Source organism: Somniosus microcephalus, chromosome 30 (assembly GCF_052327205.1).
Source record: "Somniosus microcephalus isolate GS21.2 chromosome 30, FLI_Smic_1.0, whole genome shotgun sequence".
In the NCBI taxonomy this organism is placed as follows: Eukaryota; Metazoa; Chordata; class Chondrichthyes; order Squaliformes; family Somniosidae; genus Somniosus; species Somniosus microcephalus.
In genome coordinates, this window is record NC_141016.1 from 18,047,284 (window position 1) to 18,066,178 (window position 18,895).

Below are 18,895 nucleotides of genomic sequence, written 5' to 3' on the forward strand. Positions count from 1 at the left end.
TGCCCTTGTCCTTTTAAGGTGGTAGAGGTCGCGGGTTTGGGAGGTGCCGTCGAAAAACAGCCTGAGCTGTGCTAGGAGGTGAGGCCTGCTGACCTGGGGAGGGCAGGGGGTGCAGAACTCAACAGTGCAACACCTTTCACAGATGGGCGCAGGTTAGGAAGCTGCAGCTCTCGGGAATCGGGACAGGAGAGTCGGAAGATTGATGAGCCTCTGGCGGTCGTTTCCATATAAACAAGTCTCCATGGACACGCCAGTCGGAAGTCAGTTAGGGAAGAGCAGAACAGATCGAACGCTGAAAGTGCACTCCGCTACCAGGCCATTCAGTTTGATGGATGAGGCACGCAGATAAATTAGGTTAGCGCTCCGAAATCTAGGCGTTCAAAAATGAGGCACTTCAGCCAGAGTCAAATCTTCGGTCCCACTGGGTTTCAAAATGAATTCAGCCTAATTCCCCTCTCCTTATTGGAGGCGTTCTCATTTGCTGACACGGAGAAAGTTCGGAGAGCATATCTGTGCCTGTCTCTCAATTGCTGGAACCCATTTTTCTGGTTTGGGGGGCAGGGGTGGTCTTTGCACGTTTCGAACAATCAGTCCGCGATAAGAGATACAGAGCAGGTCTGCGGGCGTGCAAAGCCAGCGCCACACTTGCATCGCGTGAGACGGGGACTGGCCGGCGGGATCGGCAGCGCAGTCGGAAACCCCGGTGCCGCAATGACGGGCTCGCTGCCCGCATTTTGTTGGCGGTTCGTCGAAGGCATAGCGCCCTCCCCTGGAAAGGAATCTCCCTTCCTGCGTTGCACCCCTGGCTGCCAATGGGGAAATTAACGCATTGCAGTGCCCCCCCACTGCTACTCCGCTCGGCACAGACCAGCCACCGTCTTGACCGCTGCGGCCCAGCGCCACCCAGTCAGGAGCCCCAACAACCCCACGGCGCTCCTTTAGCACCCTTTCAAAATGAGTCCGGGTAGGGCCCACAACGATGGGGCTTCCTTGGCCGGGAGCAGTGGAAATTCAACTCACGCCCTTTCACGGATGCATTGCCTGCCTTTTCTGCACCTGTTTTTGCCCCGTGCTAAGCTGCCCAGCTGTGTCTCTCAAATCCTCCGAATCTGCCGCTCCCGAACCTCCTCGGTTTTGAAGTCAGCAGCCCGCTCCGTTGTGCGCTCGCTGCTTTCCGCGTGCTACAATCCACATTCAAGGAAAATATTGCACAGAGAATTTTCAGCGTGAAGTGTTCTCTCTCTCTTTTTGTGGGTCAGGCGATTCAGAAGCCAGGATTTGCGGTGAAAACGTGGTGAGCTGGCCGTCGTTTACCGGTCTCCCAAAATCTGATCTGAAGCAGCCGAAGAGTATAGCGGGCTTTTTAATGGGTGAGGCAAGTTTCCCGCACACAAGTCAGTGTCCTCCAGAGGTGGTTCATTGTATGGAGGGCAATGAGTCATTTCGCAATGACCAGTGATTAACCCTGAAACGCCCAACACATTCACTGTGATTATGGTCGCTCAAAAGCAGATGGCGCCATACTGAATCGGGAGTTGGCAATAACAACGCGACTGATACGTGTCGTTATAAATCGGCCAAGTGCGGCATCGGTGGTAGATCAACAGAATTGGCAAACGGCTTTTAATTCTCCAGGGTAGGGGAGGCGAGGAGTAGCAAACCATCGTGAGGCTGATACAAAGGTTCTTTTCAATGGTGTGAGGCAAGAGGAATTAGAATGATGCAGCACAGAAAGAGGCCATTCAGCCCGTCGTGCCCGTGCCAGCTCTTCGCAAGTGCTGTGCAATTAGTCCCACTCCCTTGCCCAGCCCAGCCCAGCAAATCTTTCCACTTCAAGTATTTATCCAGTTTGCTTTTGAAAGTTATTATTGAATCTGCTTCCACCACCCTTTCAGGCAGCGCATTCCAGATCACAACATTTCGCTGGGTAAATTTTTTTTTCCTCATGTCGCCTCTGGTTCTTTTGCCAATTCCCTTAAATCTGTGCCCTCTGGTTACCGACCCTTCGGCCACGAGGAGCAGTTTCTCCTGATTTACTCTATCAGAATTAGTGAACAAACAGAGTACAGGAAACTCTTTGGTATCCGGCACCGACGGGACCGGGATGGTGCCGGTTGATTAAAAATTCCGGATGACGGAGAGGGTTATCTGCCGAGGCTATTTTTATAAAACAAAAATTAAAAAATCAAGAAATGTGCAGTATACAGTAATTGGGTACTCGCCTACAGAATGTTGTGTTAAATGGATGGTGGAAGATGCTTGATTAAGTACAGTACTGCCAGTTGAGGGTAATCCATAACTCTTTACTGCATAAATTTTGTTTTACTGTTAAGTAATTAAACAGAAAAATGGCAGATCGGAAGAGACTACCGGCAGCGCGGGAGAGTCGGACTCCTGTTATTGAGGTGTTCGGACTTCCGACAGCGCCAAGAAGCCGAGTAGTGGCAGTTTGGAGAACTACCCCCACTGACGAACTCGGCCACCGCGGGAGACTCAGACTCGGCAACATTTCCGGTTATTGGGGTGTTGTTTTCGGAGTATGAATGTTGCCGGTTAATAGAGAATTCCGGATATTTAGGTGCCTTTTTAAACGAGAGTTTCCTGTATATACGCCAGGAAATTCCTTGTATGGGGTGAGGAATTCTCCTGCTTGGCCGAACTTGCACCAAAGTTACAGTGGCCAATTGAGCCGATTCCCCAAGGAAATTCCCAGCGGTTGTTGCTTGTGAGGCGTTACTGTCAACAGGTATTTTGCGTAATTTTACCACGCTGAAGGTGCTATATAAATGCAAGTTGAGGTTGTATTTGAACTGTAGCATCCTGCTGGCATTAACTGCTTCCCTTCTTCCCCCCCCTTGCTTTCCAGTATCCCTGAAACAGAAGATGGAAGTGGAGCCGTACTCGGCACACCCGGGCGACCCGCTGGAACTGCGCTGCCGCCTGGGGGAGGACGTCCAGAGCATCGACTGGACGAAGGACGGGGTGCAGCTCCCGACCAACAACCGCACCCGCATCACGGCCGAGTACCTGCAGATCAGCGACTCGGTGCGCGAGGACTCCGGCCTCTACACCTGCGTCACCCATGGGCCGTCCGGCAGCGAGACCTCGCACTTCGCCGTCAACGTCTCCGGTACGTCAGGCGGGCTGGGTGTTCCGTGGCAAGTAGGAGCTGGCGAGGCAGACGGGTTAAAGACACGCACTTCGGGGATGGAAATGGACAAGGGCGGGAATGCAAAACAGATGGAATGGCTTTTGCCGCCCATTATATACAGCACGGCCGATATTCGGCTGTCTTGAAGTCATTGGTGCTGAATATCAGGGGGGCGTATTACAGGCGTCCTATGCAATTCCACCTGCCCTTCTCCAATTTCACCCCCATCATCTTTTATTTGAAATAAAAACAGCGAATGCTGGATATACCTGGCAGATCTGTCAGCATCTTCAAAGAAAAAAGACAGGTTATTGTTTGCTGCACTGACCATCTCGACCCAAACCGGCACCTGTCTTTTTTCCAGTGCTGGTGGGGCTTTCCATCTGCTCCCAGTATTTTCAACTTTCATTGGAGATTGCCACTCGTTTTCTTTTATGCTTCATATAATTTCTTCCTCCTCCCATTCCCCACTTTATTGGGTCGGTGGCAGGTCCTGGGGGGCGCGTGCCGGGTCCGGCGGGGGGGCGTGCCGGGTCCAGGGGCGGGGGGGCGTGTGCCGGGTCCATGGGGGTGGGGGGGGTGGGCGTGTGCCGGGTCCAGGGGGGGTGGGCGTGTGCCGGGTCCAGGGGGGGCACATTCCGGGGGGGGGGGGGGGGGGGGCGAGTGCTGGCCCTATTGATTAGGTACCAATCGAAAGCCTCAACAAGCAGCCTAAGCCTTCAGATCTGAGGTATTGGGCTCAACACTTGGTCAGCACCTGCTTTTGATGAACAGAGCGCTGTTATTGAAGTAGATGCAGCGATGCCTCTGCTCCCGTGAGTGCGGAATGCTGTGTACAAACTCTTCCTCTTTTAGTCCGTGATAAACTGATTGCCCTCCTGGTTTAGACACCCTGTACTCAGTGGAGGATGACGATGATGATGATGAGGACGATGATGAAGATAATGACGAGGAAGAAGACGATGAGTCGGAGGAAACGGCCAAAGGCAAGAAGGAAGCACGTAAGTGATGTGGGGCAGAGCCGCTGAGCGGAGCAGGTTGTTACTGGATATGATGTCGCGAGGACCTTGTCTGATGCGTCTTTCTTTGGCCATTGCCAGGTTGGCAATGGGGGAGCTGGCACATTGTTGGGCAGTTGACGCACGATCGAGATGTTAGCTGTGATCATCGCAGTTGGCACAGGAAGGGTCCAGGAGTCTTCGGGGAATTCACTCCAGACTCCGGTTCCCGACGGGTATGGGACAAACAAAACACAACATACATATGCTTACAAATGATTCTATTAACCAAATAAACATAGATTCTTCTCCGTTTGATCAGGCACTGAACGAAACATTCATTGTGCATAGCGTATATAAATGTATGAATGAATTCACATTTCTATAGCGCCTTTCGTGACCTCTGGACATCCCAAAACGCTTTACAGCCAATGAAGTACTTTTTGAAATGTAGTCACTGTTGTCATGTTGGAAACGCTGCAGCCATTTTGTGCACAGCAAGCTCCCACAAATAGCAATGTAACCAGATAATCTGATTTTAGTGACGTTGATTGAAGGATAAATATTGGCCAGGACATCGGGGATAACTCCCCTGCTCTTGTTCGATATAGTGCCGTGGGATCTTTTATGTCCATCTGTGAGGGCGGAGGACAGCACCTCTGACAGTGCAGCACTCCCTCAGCACTGCACTAGAGTGTCAGCCTAGGTTTTTGTGCTCCAGTCTCTGGAGTGGGACGTGAACCGACCGCCTTCTGACCCTGAGGCGAGAGTGTAGTCCACTGAGCCACGGCCTTTAGCATTTGTATTATGAGTGGCTGCCACATTCTGGTGGATCATTTTAACACTGTGGGACGTCGGATGTTTAGTATTTTGTCACAACATGAGGCTCCCACCCCAAAGTGGCAAAGTTTACCGCTAACCTGGCAGATAGCCCTGAAACTACCAGCTTAAGTCCTTTTGTGTTACCTGTGATTAGTTGGACCGTGTTGGAAGAAGGCAACTTTTAGATTGATCTCACGCAAGTACATGTGCGTGCTGCTGACCAAAGCTGTCTGCTTTGAGTTTCCGAGTTTGCTCAAACCACTCTTTAAGGGTAAATGAACCCTTAACGATGAGACAAGCTGCTTTAAAAGACTAGCCTCACTGTGCTAGGGCTGGTGGAGAGCAACAGATTACAGGAACTGTTTAAAACCCACAGCCTGGGGGTGTAGTGGATTAGAAAAGGGATTCTCAAACCATGAAGTTAGCCTTCCCTTGCTCGGACCTCGGGGTCCGGAGACACGCACAGTGAAGACCAAGGTTGGAATAGGCCTGATAGACCTCATCGCTCTCAGCTTCCTATTGGCTGCTCATTGGAACTTTATCCAATTGGCCTATCCCCGTCACAGGCTCTCATTCCCGTCACGTTCTCTCGCTCTGTCTATCCTCTCTTGCTCCCTCACTCGCTCCCTCCCTCCCTCCCTCTTCCCTCTCTATCCCTCCCTCCTCCTTCCCCCCTCCATCCTCTCTCGCTTCTTCGCTCCGTCCCACCCTCCTCGGAAGCTCCCTCGCTCCCTCCCACCCTCCTCGGAAGCTCCCTCCCGCCCTCCTCTGATGCTCCCACCTTCCTTTCTCTCTCACTCCCTGCCTCCTCTCATGCTCCCTCTTTCGCTCTCTGTCTCGCTCTTTTACTTTTTCAAATAATACCTAAGAAATAACACTGGACTGAGCTCTGAGTCTGATGGCGATGATGAGTCTCCGAGCTGTAAAGAGCCTGGATGGGAGCTTTGGCAGGCAGTAAGATAAATAGGGGAGAGTGACACACGCGGATTTGAAAGCCACTCTTTGTCACATGTACAAGTGCCTTTACCGTTCACCATTGTCCATCACACTAGCTGGAAGCTTCCTGCTGATGCCAGGGACAGAAAACAGCGCGTCAGCATCGAAACATCTTTTGTCAACGGCTGATTGACACAAGAATTGATCTCGCTTTTATTCTTAAAGGTGTGTCAGCGAGGCAAGAATTAATGATCTTTTTTGCCTTGGCCTTTTTTTTGTTAACTTCGGTGCTTACAAATAATCGTGATTTGCCTGACATTGCATCAGGCAAGCAGAGGGAGCTGAATTTGCACATGAATAGCTGTCGCTGTTTTCAGATTCCTGGAGCTTCTGTTGTGCTGCCTGAATAATCAACCTCATCGTGCAACAGGATAGCTCCAATCTTCGAACCCACAGTGTCCATTAATCGCGGGGAAGGTCCTCGGTCAAATGTATCACACACCATCCTGACTTGGAAATATATCGGCCGTTCCTTCACCGTCGCTGGTTCAAAATCCTGGCACTCCCTCCCTAACAGCACTGTGGGAGTAGCTTCACCACACGGACTGCAGCGGTCCACGAAGGCGGCTCACCACCACCTTCTCAAGGGCAACTAGGGATGGGCAATAAATGCTGGCCTTGCCAGCGACGCCCACATCCCGCGAATGAATAACAGAAAATTAAAACGGAGAATGCTAGAATCACTCAGCCGGTCAGGCAGCGTCTGTGGAGAGGGAAACAGAGTTAACGTTTCCACTCGATGGCCTTTCGTCAGAGCTGGAATAAGTTTGAGATATAACCGGTTTTTAAGCAAGTACAGAAGCAGGGAAAGGTGGTGGGGGGAGGAATGAACAAAAAGGGGAAGGTCTGTGATGGGGTGGAAGGCAGGAGAGAGTAAATGACAAAAGGGATGATGGTGCGAGGTAAAAGGGGGTGGGGAATGGGACAAGTAAAGAAACAAAAGATGGGTCTAGAGGAGGTGTAAATGGAACAGCAGAACCATTACCAATACCCGCTGTCTGAAATAATAACAGCAGAGGTTATGATCTGAAATTGTTGAACTTAATGTCGAGTCCGGAAGGTTGTAAAGTGCCAATAGAAAGATGAGGTGCTGTTCCTTGATTTCTGCTGAGCTTCATTTTCTGTTTTGAGTTCAGTATCTTGCTGTGGCTTCTTGTGCTTTCTGTGGCCCTATTATTGGGAGGCGTGTGCACCAGAGACGCTCCCACAATTCACAACTTAGGATTCGTCCGGCAGGTAACGGCAATTTGGGCCCAAACAAGCCCACTCCCCGTATATAATAGAAAATCTTCGTATTCCTCTAGCGCCTTATTACTTCCAAGCCTTTCCAAGTGCTTCCCTGCAGTGTTGACGATGTGGGCCAATGAGGCAGCCACCAGGGAGACGAGCAACCAGCTGGCCTGTTTCTTTAGGTGGCCATTAATCAAGGGGAATGTTGGCCGGGACACGAGAATTCGCAGCTCTTTGAATCGTGCCCTGGGATCTTAATCGACTCCCTCTGATTTTTCTCCGGCAGCAGTGTCCAGGAGGTTGGTCTTCAATCCCCGGAGACTCCAGGGCAGTCCTGGAGGGTTGGTGCCCGCAGTTCTCCCGCGCCTTTTGAGCCCCGGAGGGTTGTGGGAATGGGGGACGATCACCTCAACCCCCTGACGTGTTTCCAGTCGCGGGACGCTAGCGCTGAGGTGTGGCTGAAAGGAAACGATGGCAGAGCTGGACAGAGATGGAGAGGAAAAACCTTGACGAGTGGTGACTGAGGAGAGAAGGTCACAGTGACCGAGCGGGAGATCCAACCTGGCACCACACCAAAAAAAAAAGAGCTTTCTGGAAGGGCAGCGGAGGGAGAAAAGATTTGAAACAAAGGCAGAGAATTCGACACAGCCCTGAGATAGTTTGACAGTTCAGTGACCCTTGGGGTGGGTGGGAATATGCTGGGGAGGGTGACCAATCGTTGTTCGTTGTCACCTGGGTGTTGAAGCAGAGGCCTTGGTTTTGCACTACTTCATGTATAAAGGAATCTTGTTCAGGTTATTCTAACGTAAGGATTATAGTTGGGACATCCTACTGCTCCACTCCCAACAAAAGAAAGAGGCCATGGCCCTTCAGCCGTTGAAAAGTAAAGAAAGAAAGTCTTGCATTTATATAGCGCCTTTCGCGACCACCGGACATCTCAAAGCGCTTTACAGCCAATGAAGTATTTTTGAAGTGTAGTCACTTGTAATATGTGAAACGCGGCAGCCAATTTGCACACAGCAAGCTCCCACAAACAGCAATGTGATAACACCAGATAATCTGGTTTTAGTGATGTGGGTTGAGGGATCAATATTGGCCAGGACACTGGGGAGAACTCCCCTATTAGTTGAAGCTAATACTGAGTAAGTACAAGGGTGTGTGTACAAAATACAGGGGACAGTGCGTGTGTGCATTGTATGAAGTACAGCGGAAAGTGTGTGTGCGAATGTGTGATATGCACAAGGAACTTGTTTCAGTTTCTGTCCTAGTGGTGGGCCAGTGATTGACTTTGAAAACCTAGACCTTAATTTCTAGGCCCATTCCTCGAGTACCTTTCATCGCAGGCCACTTGGGGTCACAATGAGATTGCGCCAAGGACCCAGGCCACAATTTTTGGAGAGTCTCAATCCTTGTGCAGGTCACCTGTTGGGTTTGGTGATGAGCTCCCCATGATGGTGTCAAAATTCTCTGGTAGCTGGGCTCCCCTTCACCTGATTCCCACTGGGAACTCGGAACAAGACGAGACCAGCAACGAGGCGTCGCCAATGGTCTCTCCTCTGAAATAAGTGGCAGCAAAACCCAAACCGCCACAAACTCAACGCAAAATATGAGCTGACAGGAAATATCAAATGTGCCTCGTTTTACTGTACGTTTCGCTAAAGGGGAAAGGAGACCTCATTTTAAATGACCTATTTCCCGCTCCCCCCACCCCGGTAAATTGTAGTACTGTAACAGTGATTGAGCAGATTGGGTGATATATTTGACTGAATGCTCATCCACTGTTATTGGCAAGTGATGGAACTCTATACCGCAATATGCCTCTGGCTCTCGATTAATCTGCTCATCTGTTGTTCTTAAGGTCAGCCTATTCTGAAGTGTGTGATTTCCGTAATGAATGCAGGAATTAGACAATGGCATTCAAAGGTGCACAGTGAACTCTTGTTAGAGTGCCTGAAATGGGAATTTACACCTTGCCGTTAAGGTTAAAAAAAAGAACTCCTTTCTGCCTTGCTGCAGAAAATCCCACTCTTGTATTGACTCGGTAAAAGGAGTGGATTCCTTCAGGTTGGTGAAAGCACGCCTTGCTCAGTTCCCTCATGCCACATGCACACTCTGACGCTAGCAAGTTACCGTTCGAGGCGTTTTTAACCTGGAAGTATGGTAACGCTGAGGCTGTGCCATTAATTATGTGGTTTACCACAGAGTGTCGGCCTTGTGGCAGCACCCTCGCCTCTGAGTCAGAAGGTCGTGGGTTCAAGTCCCACTCCAGAGACTTGAGCACAAAATCTAGGCTGACACTCCAGTGCAGTGCTGAGGGAGTGCTGCACTGTCGGAGGTGCCGTCTTTTGGACGAGACGTTAAACCGAGGCCCCATCTGCTCTCTCGGGTGGATGTAAAAGATCCCATGGCACTATATCGAAGAAGAGCAGGGGAGTTATCCCCAGTGTCCTGGCCAATATTGATCCCTCAACCAACATCACTAAAACAGATTATCTGGTTGTCATCACATTGCTGTTTGTGGGAGCTTGCTGTGCGCAAATTGGCTGCTGCGTTTTCTACATTGCAACAGCGATTACACTTCACAAGTACTTAATTGGCTGTAAAGCGCTTTTGAAATGCCCGGTGGTCATGAAAGGCGCTATATAAATGCAAGTCTCTCTTACTGGATAGGAAAAAAATTGAACTTGCAATGTTGGGATACAGGGAATGGCCTCAGCCCTGCCGGACTCTGAGGCACGCCTTCCCTCAGTTCCATGGGATATAATTACCTGCGTTCTGCACCACTTCAACATGTTTGTCAGAGAGTAAAACTTTAGGCGAGTTTGGAATTCCTTTCCGGGGATTCCCAGCCCAAGATGCTGCACCTTTGGGAAGCATGTTGCCCAATGCTGGCTTCTCTGTAAGGAAGCAGAGGGAAAACCATCTCTGTGGGCAGGAAGGCTCAGCCTCTCTCTCCCAAACAGGCCTCCGGCAACGTTCCCCCTGTTTTTTTATGTGGTGCGCTGTCCCTTTAGTGGGCTGCGCGGCCCATTCAAAATTTCCTGGACGCGCAATATCTCCCGTGCAGCCGCGCAGCTTAGCGGGAAACAATGATCTCTAGAGTATCGTATGGCGACACCTGAGGCGTTGTCTTGACTCGGGTGTTGGGTGTCTCGGAGGCGACTGCCGATCGGCCGATGCTGTGAGGCTGACTGGTGGGCGCCGCCAATGGCCACAACGAAACCCCACCCACTGGCAAAAGAACCTGCGGCCCTCGGGGGAGGCAAAAATCCAGAGTCGGCCTCGGTGATCAGACACAGGCCGGGGTTCCACTGAGGCCGGATGGATTAGCTTTCACGTTCTCGCCAGCTTAAGCCCGTGGAATCAAACCCGAGTTGAGTTGTGTAAACCGATCCTGGGTATTAAAGAGACCCTTTCTACATCCACTTACTATATATGACTCCTAGCGCAAAGCGGCACTTTTGACAGACAGCTCTAAATTAATTTCCGACCAGCTTTGTCATCTCCTGACTCCTGATCATTTTTTAATGAATAAATCACACCGAATACAATTTGAAGAATTTGCAAGGGATCAATGGGGGAAGCAGGAAGCCTCGTAGCTTCTCCTGGAGCCTGAGCTATCAGTTGCACTCCGATTGTAACTGAGCCCAGGACCCACTTCCCAGCTGCTGTCAGGCTAATCCTCCACCTTGAGTCGACTCTTGATGTGACAGCGGTAGACGGGCTGATGTGCTTGCTGTCTGACTGCTGCTTAGGGAGGGGCTGGGGTGGGACCCTGTGTTGAAGAGCAGTGAATCTTGCAGAAATGCGCCGTCGAGGGAGGGAATTGTGCCGGGAGGAAATTATTGTTGTATGGGAAAAGCTTACGTGAGATTGGGCAGAATTGGTGGTACTTGTACCTGTGTGCGCGGGAAACGCGCTCAAACCTACCAGCATGCAGCAACTTGCATTTATGTAGCGCCTTTATGAGGCACTTCACAGCGGTGTGATTCGACATAATTTGACTCCCAAGTCAAAAAAGGAGACATTAGGACAGGTGACCAAAAGCTTGGTCAGAGGTAGGTTTTAAGGAGGAACTTAAAGGAGGAGAGAGAGGTGGAGAGGTTAGCCTTAAGAAATATATCCAACTCCTATAAAATTCTGTCAGGCCTGGACAGACTAGATGCAGGAAGGATGTTCCTGATGGCCGGGGAGTCCAGAACCAGGGGTCACAGTCTAAGGATAAGGGGTAAGCCATTTAGGACTGAGATGAGGAGGAATTTCTTCACCCAGAGAGTGGTGAACCTGTGGAATTCTCTACCACAGAAGGCAGTAGAGGCCAATTCATTAAATATATTCAAGAAGGAGTTAGATATATTTCTTAACGCTAAAGGGATCAGGGGATATGGGGAGAAGGCAGGGACCGGGTACTGAGTTTGGATGATCAGCCATGATCTCATTGAATGGCAGAGCAGGCTCGAGGGGCCGAATGGCCTACTCCTGCTCCTATCTTCTATGTTTCTAAGTTTGAGGAGGGGATTCCAGAGCTTAGGGCCTAGACGGCTGAAGGTACGGCCGCCAATGGTGGGGCGAAGGAAGTGGACAAGAGGACAGAATTCGGGAGGGTTGGTGAATGGGACAGATACAAAGGAATTACGGAGAAATTCAACATCTAATGGTGCATTGTTTGGCATTACGGGGGAGGGTGCAGTTTTGCCTCCTTGTGGCAGTGCCAGCCTTGGTACAATGACATCAGTGTAGCCTGCTCCAAAGCAGTGAGTATCTACAGATCATTCTGTCCATCGCTTAAATAAACTTTGAAACAAAACACATCAAGCAGTGCTCCACGAGTTCAAAATGGAGGGTTTTTTTCTCTCCGTTGAGTTCGGGCAAACGAGCCTTGCACGTCGATGGGAACCGATCGCCAAAATGGACGTGCTTCTGCTGGCCAGCGCGGCCTGCCCATTGAACTCTGGGTAAATGACGTTTCTCCTTGTTCTTGCCAGGACCCCCGTACTGGGCTCAGCCGGAAAAGATGGAGAAGAAACTTCACGCCGTGCCCGCGATGAAAACGGTGAAGTTCCGCTGCCCGGCCGGCGGGAACCCACCGCCGTTACTGTGGTGGTTGAAGAACGGCAAAGAATTCAAGCCAGATCACCGAATTGGCGGATACAAGGTACGGTCGTGATCCTGAACAAAAACACTCTCATTCCAGCCAAGCCCAGTCATCCTGCAAGGGGGCAAGGATTCATTATATGACTGGGCTCTACACATAAGAACATTAGAATTAGAAGCTGGAGTCAGCCATATGGCCACTCAAGCCTGACCGCCATTCAATAAGATCATGGCTGATCTTCTACCTCAATTCCACTTTCCCACCCGATCCCCATATCCCTTGATTCCCTTAGGGCTAAAAATTCAGTGGCGCCGCGTTTGGGGCGCCAAGCTCGCCTGAGCGCCAGAATTTGTGCTCCGGGCGGAGCCGCTTGCGCCCTCCCGATATTCAGTTTGAGCGCCCCAAGAGGGACGCGAGGTGCTGCTCGAGGCACCCCGCGTCCCGCTTGGGGCGCTCAAACTGAATATCGCAGCGCTACATGCCGCTGCGCCACACGCTGCGGCACGGCACGCTGCGGTACTGCAGGCCTTCCTCCCCTTTGTAAGGTGGAGGGGCCTGCACCAGCGCGACCAGAGATCGCGAGTGCCGGCAAAACAGCCCGGCACCGAGGAGAAGTGCCGGGCTTTCAGGACACAGCCGGCACTGCCCGGGGGGGGGGATCAGGAGGGCGGCGCGAGGAGGTGCTGGCAGGTGGCCACCGAAAAAAAAATGGCCGCCCCGCACCGCCCCCTTAATTTGCGCCACTACCGCCACAGGTAGGCCCCCCTGTACCGGTCGCGATTTGCGACTGGTGTTACGGGGGGGGCGCGACTCAATATCGCATTCAGGGCGGTAGCGGGGTGCTGCGCACACCAATGACGTCATCGGTGGCGGCGCAGCGCTACAGGCTAACGCCGCCATTAGCGCCCCGCTAAATATCACGGGAGGCATGGCCAGTGGCGCTAAAGCCCTCTTTAGGCGCTAACTGGTCATAGAGTTTTACAGCACAGAAAGAGGCCCTTCGGCCCATCGTGTCTGCGCCGTCCATCAATCCCTGTCCAGTCTAATCCCATTTTCCAGCATTTGGTCCATAGCCTTGTATGCAATGGCATTTCAAGTGCTCATCCAAATGCTTCTTGAATGTTGTGAGGGTTCCTGCCTCTACCACCCTTTCAGGCAGTGAGTTCCAGATTCCAACCACCCTCTGGGTGAAAAAGTTCCTCCTCAAATCCCCTCTAAATCTCCTGCCCCTTACCCTGAATCTATGCCCCCTTGTTATTGACCCCCCTACTAAGGGGAAAAGTTCCTCTTTATCTACCCTATCTATACCCCTCATCATTTTGTACACCTCAATCAGGTCCCCCCTCAGCCTTCTTTGCTCCAAGGAAAACAACCCCAGCCTGTTTAGTCTTTCTTCATAGCTGAGGCGCTCCATCCCAGGTAACATCCTGGTGAATCTTCTCTGCACCCTCTCCAAAGCAATCACATCCTTCCTATAGTGAGGCGACCAGAACTGCACACACTACTCCAGCTGTGGCCTCACCGGTGTTTTGTACAGCTCCATCATAACCTCCCTGCTCTTATATTCTATGCCTCGGCTAATGAAGGCAAGTATCCCATATGCCTTTTTAACCACCTTATCTACCTGTTCTGCTGCCTTCAGGGATCTATGTACATGTACACCAAGGTCCCTCTGTACTTCCTAGGGTCCTACCACTCATTGTGTATTCCCTTGCCTTATTTGTCCGTCCAAAATGCATCACCTCGCACTTTTCAGGGTTAAATTCCATTTGCCACTTTTCCGCCCATCTGACCAACCCGTTTATATTGTCCTGTAGCCTGAGGCTTTCTTCCTCGCAATTTACCACCCCACCAATTTTCGTGTCATCTGCGAACTTACTGATCATACCTTTTACATTCTCATCCAAATCATTTATGTAGATCACAAACAGCAAGGGACCCAGCACCGATCCCTGAGATACCCCACTGGACACAGGCTTCCAGTCACAAAAGCAACCTTCGACCATCACCCTCTGCCTCCTGCCACTCAGCCAGTTTAGGATCCAACGCGCCAAGGCACCCTGGATCCCATGGGCTCTTACCTTCTTGACCAGTCTCCTATGCGGGACTTTGTCAAAAGCTTTACTGAAGTCCATGTAAACCACATCCACAGCATTTCCCTCATCCACACACCTAGTCACCCCCTCGAAAAATTCAATCAGGTTTGTCAGACATGATTTACCCTTGACAAAGCCATGCTGACTATCCCCGATTAATCCTTGCCTCCAAGTGGAGACTAATTTTGTCCCTCAGAATTTTTTCCAATAATTTCCCTACCACAGATGTTAGGCTCACTGGCCTGTAATTCCCTGGTTTATCCCTGCTACCCTTCTTGTATAATGGTACTACGTTAGCTGTTCTCCAGTCCTCTGGTACATCCCCTGTGGCCAGAGAGGTTCTGAAAATTTGTGTCAGAGCCCCTGCAGTCTCCTCCTTTGCCTCACACAACAGCCTGGGATACATCTCGTCCGGGCCTGGGGATTTATCCACTTTTTGGCCTGCTGAAACCGCTAGTACCTCCTCCCTCTCGATGCTAATATGTTCAAGTATGTCACAGTCCCGTTGCCCGATTTCTATGTCTACATCGTCTTTCTCCATAGTGAACACAGATGCAAAAAATTCATTTAAAACCCCACCTACATCATCTGGCTCTACACACAGATTGCCACTTTGGTCCCTAATGGGCCCTACCCTTTCCCTGGTTATCCTCTTGCCCTTAATATACTTATAAAACATCTTAGGATTTTCCTTTATTTTGCTCGCCAGTGTTATTTCATGGCCCCTCCTCGCCCTCCTAATTTCTTTTTTAAGTATGCCCCTGCACTTTTTATACTCCTCTAGGGCTTCCTCCGTCTTTAGTCTTTTGTAACTGCCAAAAGCCCCCCTTTTTTTCCTAATGCATTTTTGCATATCCCTTGTCATCCAAGGTTCCCTTTGCTTGTTGGTCCCACCCTTGACCTTTACAGGAACATGTTGGCGTTGTACTCTCTCTATTTCCCTTCTGAAAGTCTCCCACTGTTTTGATGTGGATTTTCCTATAAGTAGCTGCTCCCAGTCCACTTTGGCCAGATCCTGCCTTATCATATTAAAATCGGCCTTCCCCCAATTTAGAACCCTTATTTCCGGGCCGTCTTTGTCTTTTTCCATGACCACCTTAAATCTCACCGAATTATGGTCACTGTCACCAAAATGCTCTCCTACTGACACTTCCACCACTTGCCCGGCTACATTCCCTAGAATTAGGTCCAGTAGCGCCCCCTCTCTTGTAGGACTTTCTACATGTTGGCTCAAAAAGCTCTCCTGGATGCACTTTAAGAATTCTGCACCCTCTAAGCCTTTCACACTCTGACTATCCCAATTAATATTGGGGAAGTTGAAATCCCCCACTATTATTACCCTATTATTTTCGCACTTCTCTGAGATTTGCCTACATATCTGTTCCTCTATCTCCCCCTGACTGTTTGGGGGCCTATAGTACACTCCCAGCAAAGTGCTTGCCCCCTTTTTGTTTTTAAGTTCTACCCATATGGCCTCATTAGAGGAACCCACTAATATATCATCCCTCCTTACAGCAGTAATTGACTCCTTAATTAATATTGCAACACCCCCTCCCCTTTTACACCCCCCTCTGTCAGGCGCAGCCCACCGAATTTCTAGGCCTTAGTGTCCAGAAATCTATCAATGGTCTTGAATATACTCAACGACTGAGCATCCACAGCTCTCTGGAGTAGAGAATTCCAAAGATTCACAACCCTTTGAGTGAAGAAATTTCTCCTTATCCCAGTCCTAAATGGCCGATCCTACCTAGTAGAAGTTATACTGCAGATATCTCCTTTTCTTCCTCTCTGAAGAGGCGATTCTACAGCAGCTAGCCAGGATAGCTCATTGGATGTGCTCAGGTCAATCGTGATATTTATTTATTTGCCCTCAGGCTTAATAAAGGGGGTTCAGTTGAAAGTGTGAATCTCTTGTTTCTATACAGCACTAAGACAACAACAACAGGCGCTTCACAGGAGCGTTATCAAACAGCATTTGACGCCAAGCCACATGAGATATTAGGACAAGTGACCAAAAACTTTGTCAAAGAGGAGCATGTTAAAGGGGGAGAGGTTTAGGGAGGCAATTCCAGAGCTTAGGGCCTAGGCAGCTGAAGGCACCGTCACCAATGGTGGAGCGATGGAAATCGGGGATGCGCAAAAGGTCAGAATTGGAGGAGTGCAGAGATCTCGTAGGGCTGGAGGAGGTTACAGAGATGGGGAGGGGCCTGTCCTGTGGACGGCACCTAATGCACAGGCCTGAGCAGCCAGGTGCAACCAGAGATTAAATTTTCTAAAAGCCCGAGGATCCAGTAATAAAATCCCGAGTGGCAGTCAAGGCGAATCCAGGCAAGTTTACTGTTGGGTTACATTAACTGCCGAAACCTGTGCATCGGGTGTCAGTGCCTCTACGACGGACTTAGCACTCTATATAAGAGCCCATCCTTTGTTTCATTTTAATGGTGTGCGTTCCCAGCAACTTCTTGATTTGATCTGTGGTTCAACGTACTTCAGCTGCCTAGGCCCTAAGCTCTGGACTCCCCTCCCTAAACCTCTCCACACCTCTCTCCTCCTTTAAGATGCTCCTTAAAACCTACCTCTTTTGGTCACCTGCCCCAATATCTCCTTATGTGGCCCAGTGTCAAATTTTCTTTGATAATCGCTCCTGTGAAGTGCCTTGGGATGTTTTACTACAAGTTGTTGTTGTACTGTAGGATTTTTTTTTTTTTAATTCTTTTTAAATTTTGGGAAAGTTTAGAGTCTGTGTAAATCAGAGCAATTAAATAGGTGGGTGGGGAACTCGAAGCAGTGAGATTTATGGATCCCTCGGCACCCAGTCCAGGGAGCAAGAAGTGCCCGAGATGCATTTGGTGTTTCTGTTGTCAGACGTCACACAGGAAGACCGGAGCTCTCGCACCCAAAAGGCTGTGGAGGCTGGGACAATTTCAGCTTTCAAGTCTGAGCATCATAGAATCTTAAAGCGCAGAAGGAGGCCATTTGGCCCATCGTGCCGGTGCCGGCTCTTTGGTCGAGCAATCCAATTAATCCCACCCCCCTGCTCTTTCCCCAGAGCCCTGCACCTGTTTTCCCTCAAGTATTTATCTGTTTGTTATGAAATATTGTTGGATTATTTCAGAACAACTGCCGGGTTCTTTGAGTTATTCATGATGATGGATCCTTCTCCTCAGGATAAATTGTGTTTCTCGCTCTCACTAATAATAAACTCCTCGCACCCACTTAATGCACTTCATTGGCGTCCAAACTGGTCACCTGCTCCCTGGGATAATCTCATCCAGTCATCAGGGTGACTCGTGCAGCAGGAATTCTCTATGGGATTTTCATATACAGTAAATCTACCCTCTGCTCCATTGCACCAATCCGTGTCTAACCTTTAAAGGTTGGCTCTTGGCACTTGGATTGGACGAATTTTTTTAACTGCACTCTCCTTTGGGAGTGGGATGACGGTGTGACACCACAATCTGGGCTTTGTGTCTTGAGTTGTCTGGACCTCGGGAGTCACAGATTATGGGATGGTTTTCTCTTCTCCCCTCTCCCTCGCCTTGCTGCCGCTTCCTGCCACATGGGCGGACGTACGAGCAGCCTGCTGTTGGGAGTAACGCGTCCGAGGGAGCTGCTCACATTCCAGCCAGCTCCTGCGGGACATGCCGGGGGTGGGAGGGACTGAAGAGCGGGGGGAGGGGAGAGAAGGGAAGTGTCCATGCTGAAATTGACCCACTGTGGCATGGGCTGGTCTGTTTCAGCGGGGAATGACACTGGGGGTGATGATCAACATCTGCTTTCTCGCCGATGGATGTAAAGGACAGCGAGATTAATCGTAGCCCTACACAGTGAAGACAGGGCCACATACCTCAGTGACACTGGAGAGGCTTTCATTGGCAAGGACTGAAACTCGACACTGTCAACGCCCACTTTCTATTGTCTGTCCTGTCGCTGACGGCTATCCTCCATCAGGTGACTCAGCTCGGCACCGAGTGCTTCTGATTGATGAGCCTCAGCCTAGTATTGTGTTCCGCAGTGGAAGCCCCGCCAGGTGCAGCAGTTGCCTTCTATCCGGCAGCTTGTAGTTGAGGTGTGGGTATATTTTACTGTGCTTCGCTCTCTTTTCTTCCCCCCTCACCTCCAGACATCTTGGTACAGCAAAAGGGGGCTGGTGCCTCTCTCCAATACCTTGCTCCAGAGACCAATTTTCATCTGCAAGCCTCGGCAGTGGTTATCAGCGGACTATTCCACCGTGGGCAGGCTATCACGGCCTGTCTACCCCACCCACCCACCCAGCTGCTCACTTTCCAGAGGACAACAATGGAAGAGCCCCAAACCTGGCTGATTTTTCTAGGAACTTAGGAACAGGAGGAGGCCATTCAGTCCCTCGAGCCTGTTCTGCTATTCAATGAGATCATGGCTGATCTGCGACCTAACTCCATGTACCTGCCTTTGCTCCATTATCCCTTATTACCTTTGGTTAACAAAAATCTATCAATCTCAGAATCAAAATTAACAATTGATCCAG

At 50.3% G+C, this 18,895-nt stretch overlaps 1 protein-coding gene across 4 annotated transcripts in view; it reads left to right on the forward strand.

The window, feature by feature from the left end:
- Positions 1-18,895, forward strand: part of LOC147097976 (fibroblast growth factor receptor 1-like) — a 268,534-nt gene that overhangs the window by 180,425 nt on the left and 69,214 nt on the right. For 3 of the 4 annotated variants that reach the window (XM_085971154.1, XM_085971155.1, XM_085971156.1), the window contains 3 exons: positions 2,867-3,130; positions 4,039-4,152; positions 12,183-12,352. In XM_085971154.1, coding sequence (XP_085827280.1) covers positions 2,867-3,130; positions 4,039-4,152; positions 12,183-12,352 — 548 coding nt within the window. The remainder of the gene's footprint in view (positions 1-2,866; positions 3,131-4,038; positions 4,153-12,182; positions 12,353-18,895) is intronic. The other variant, XM_085971157.1, reaches the window with a different exon arrangement.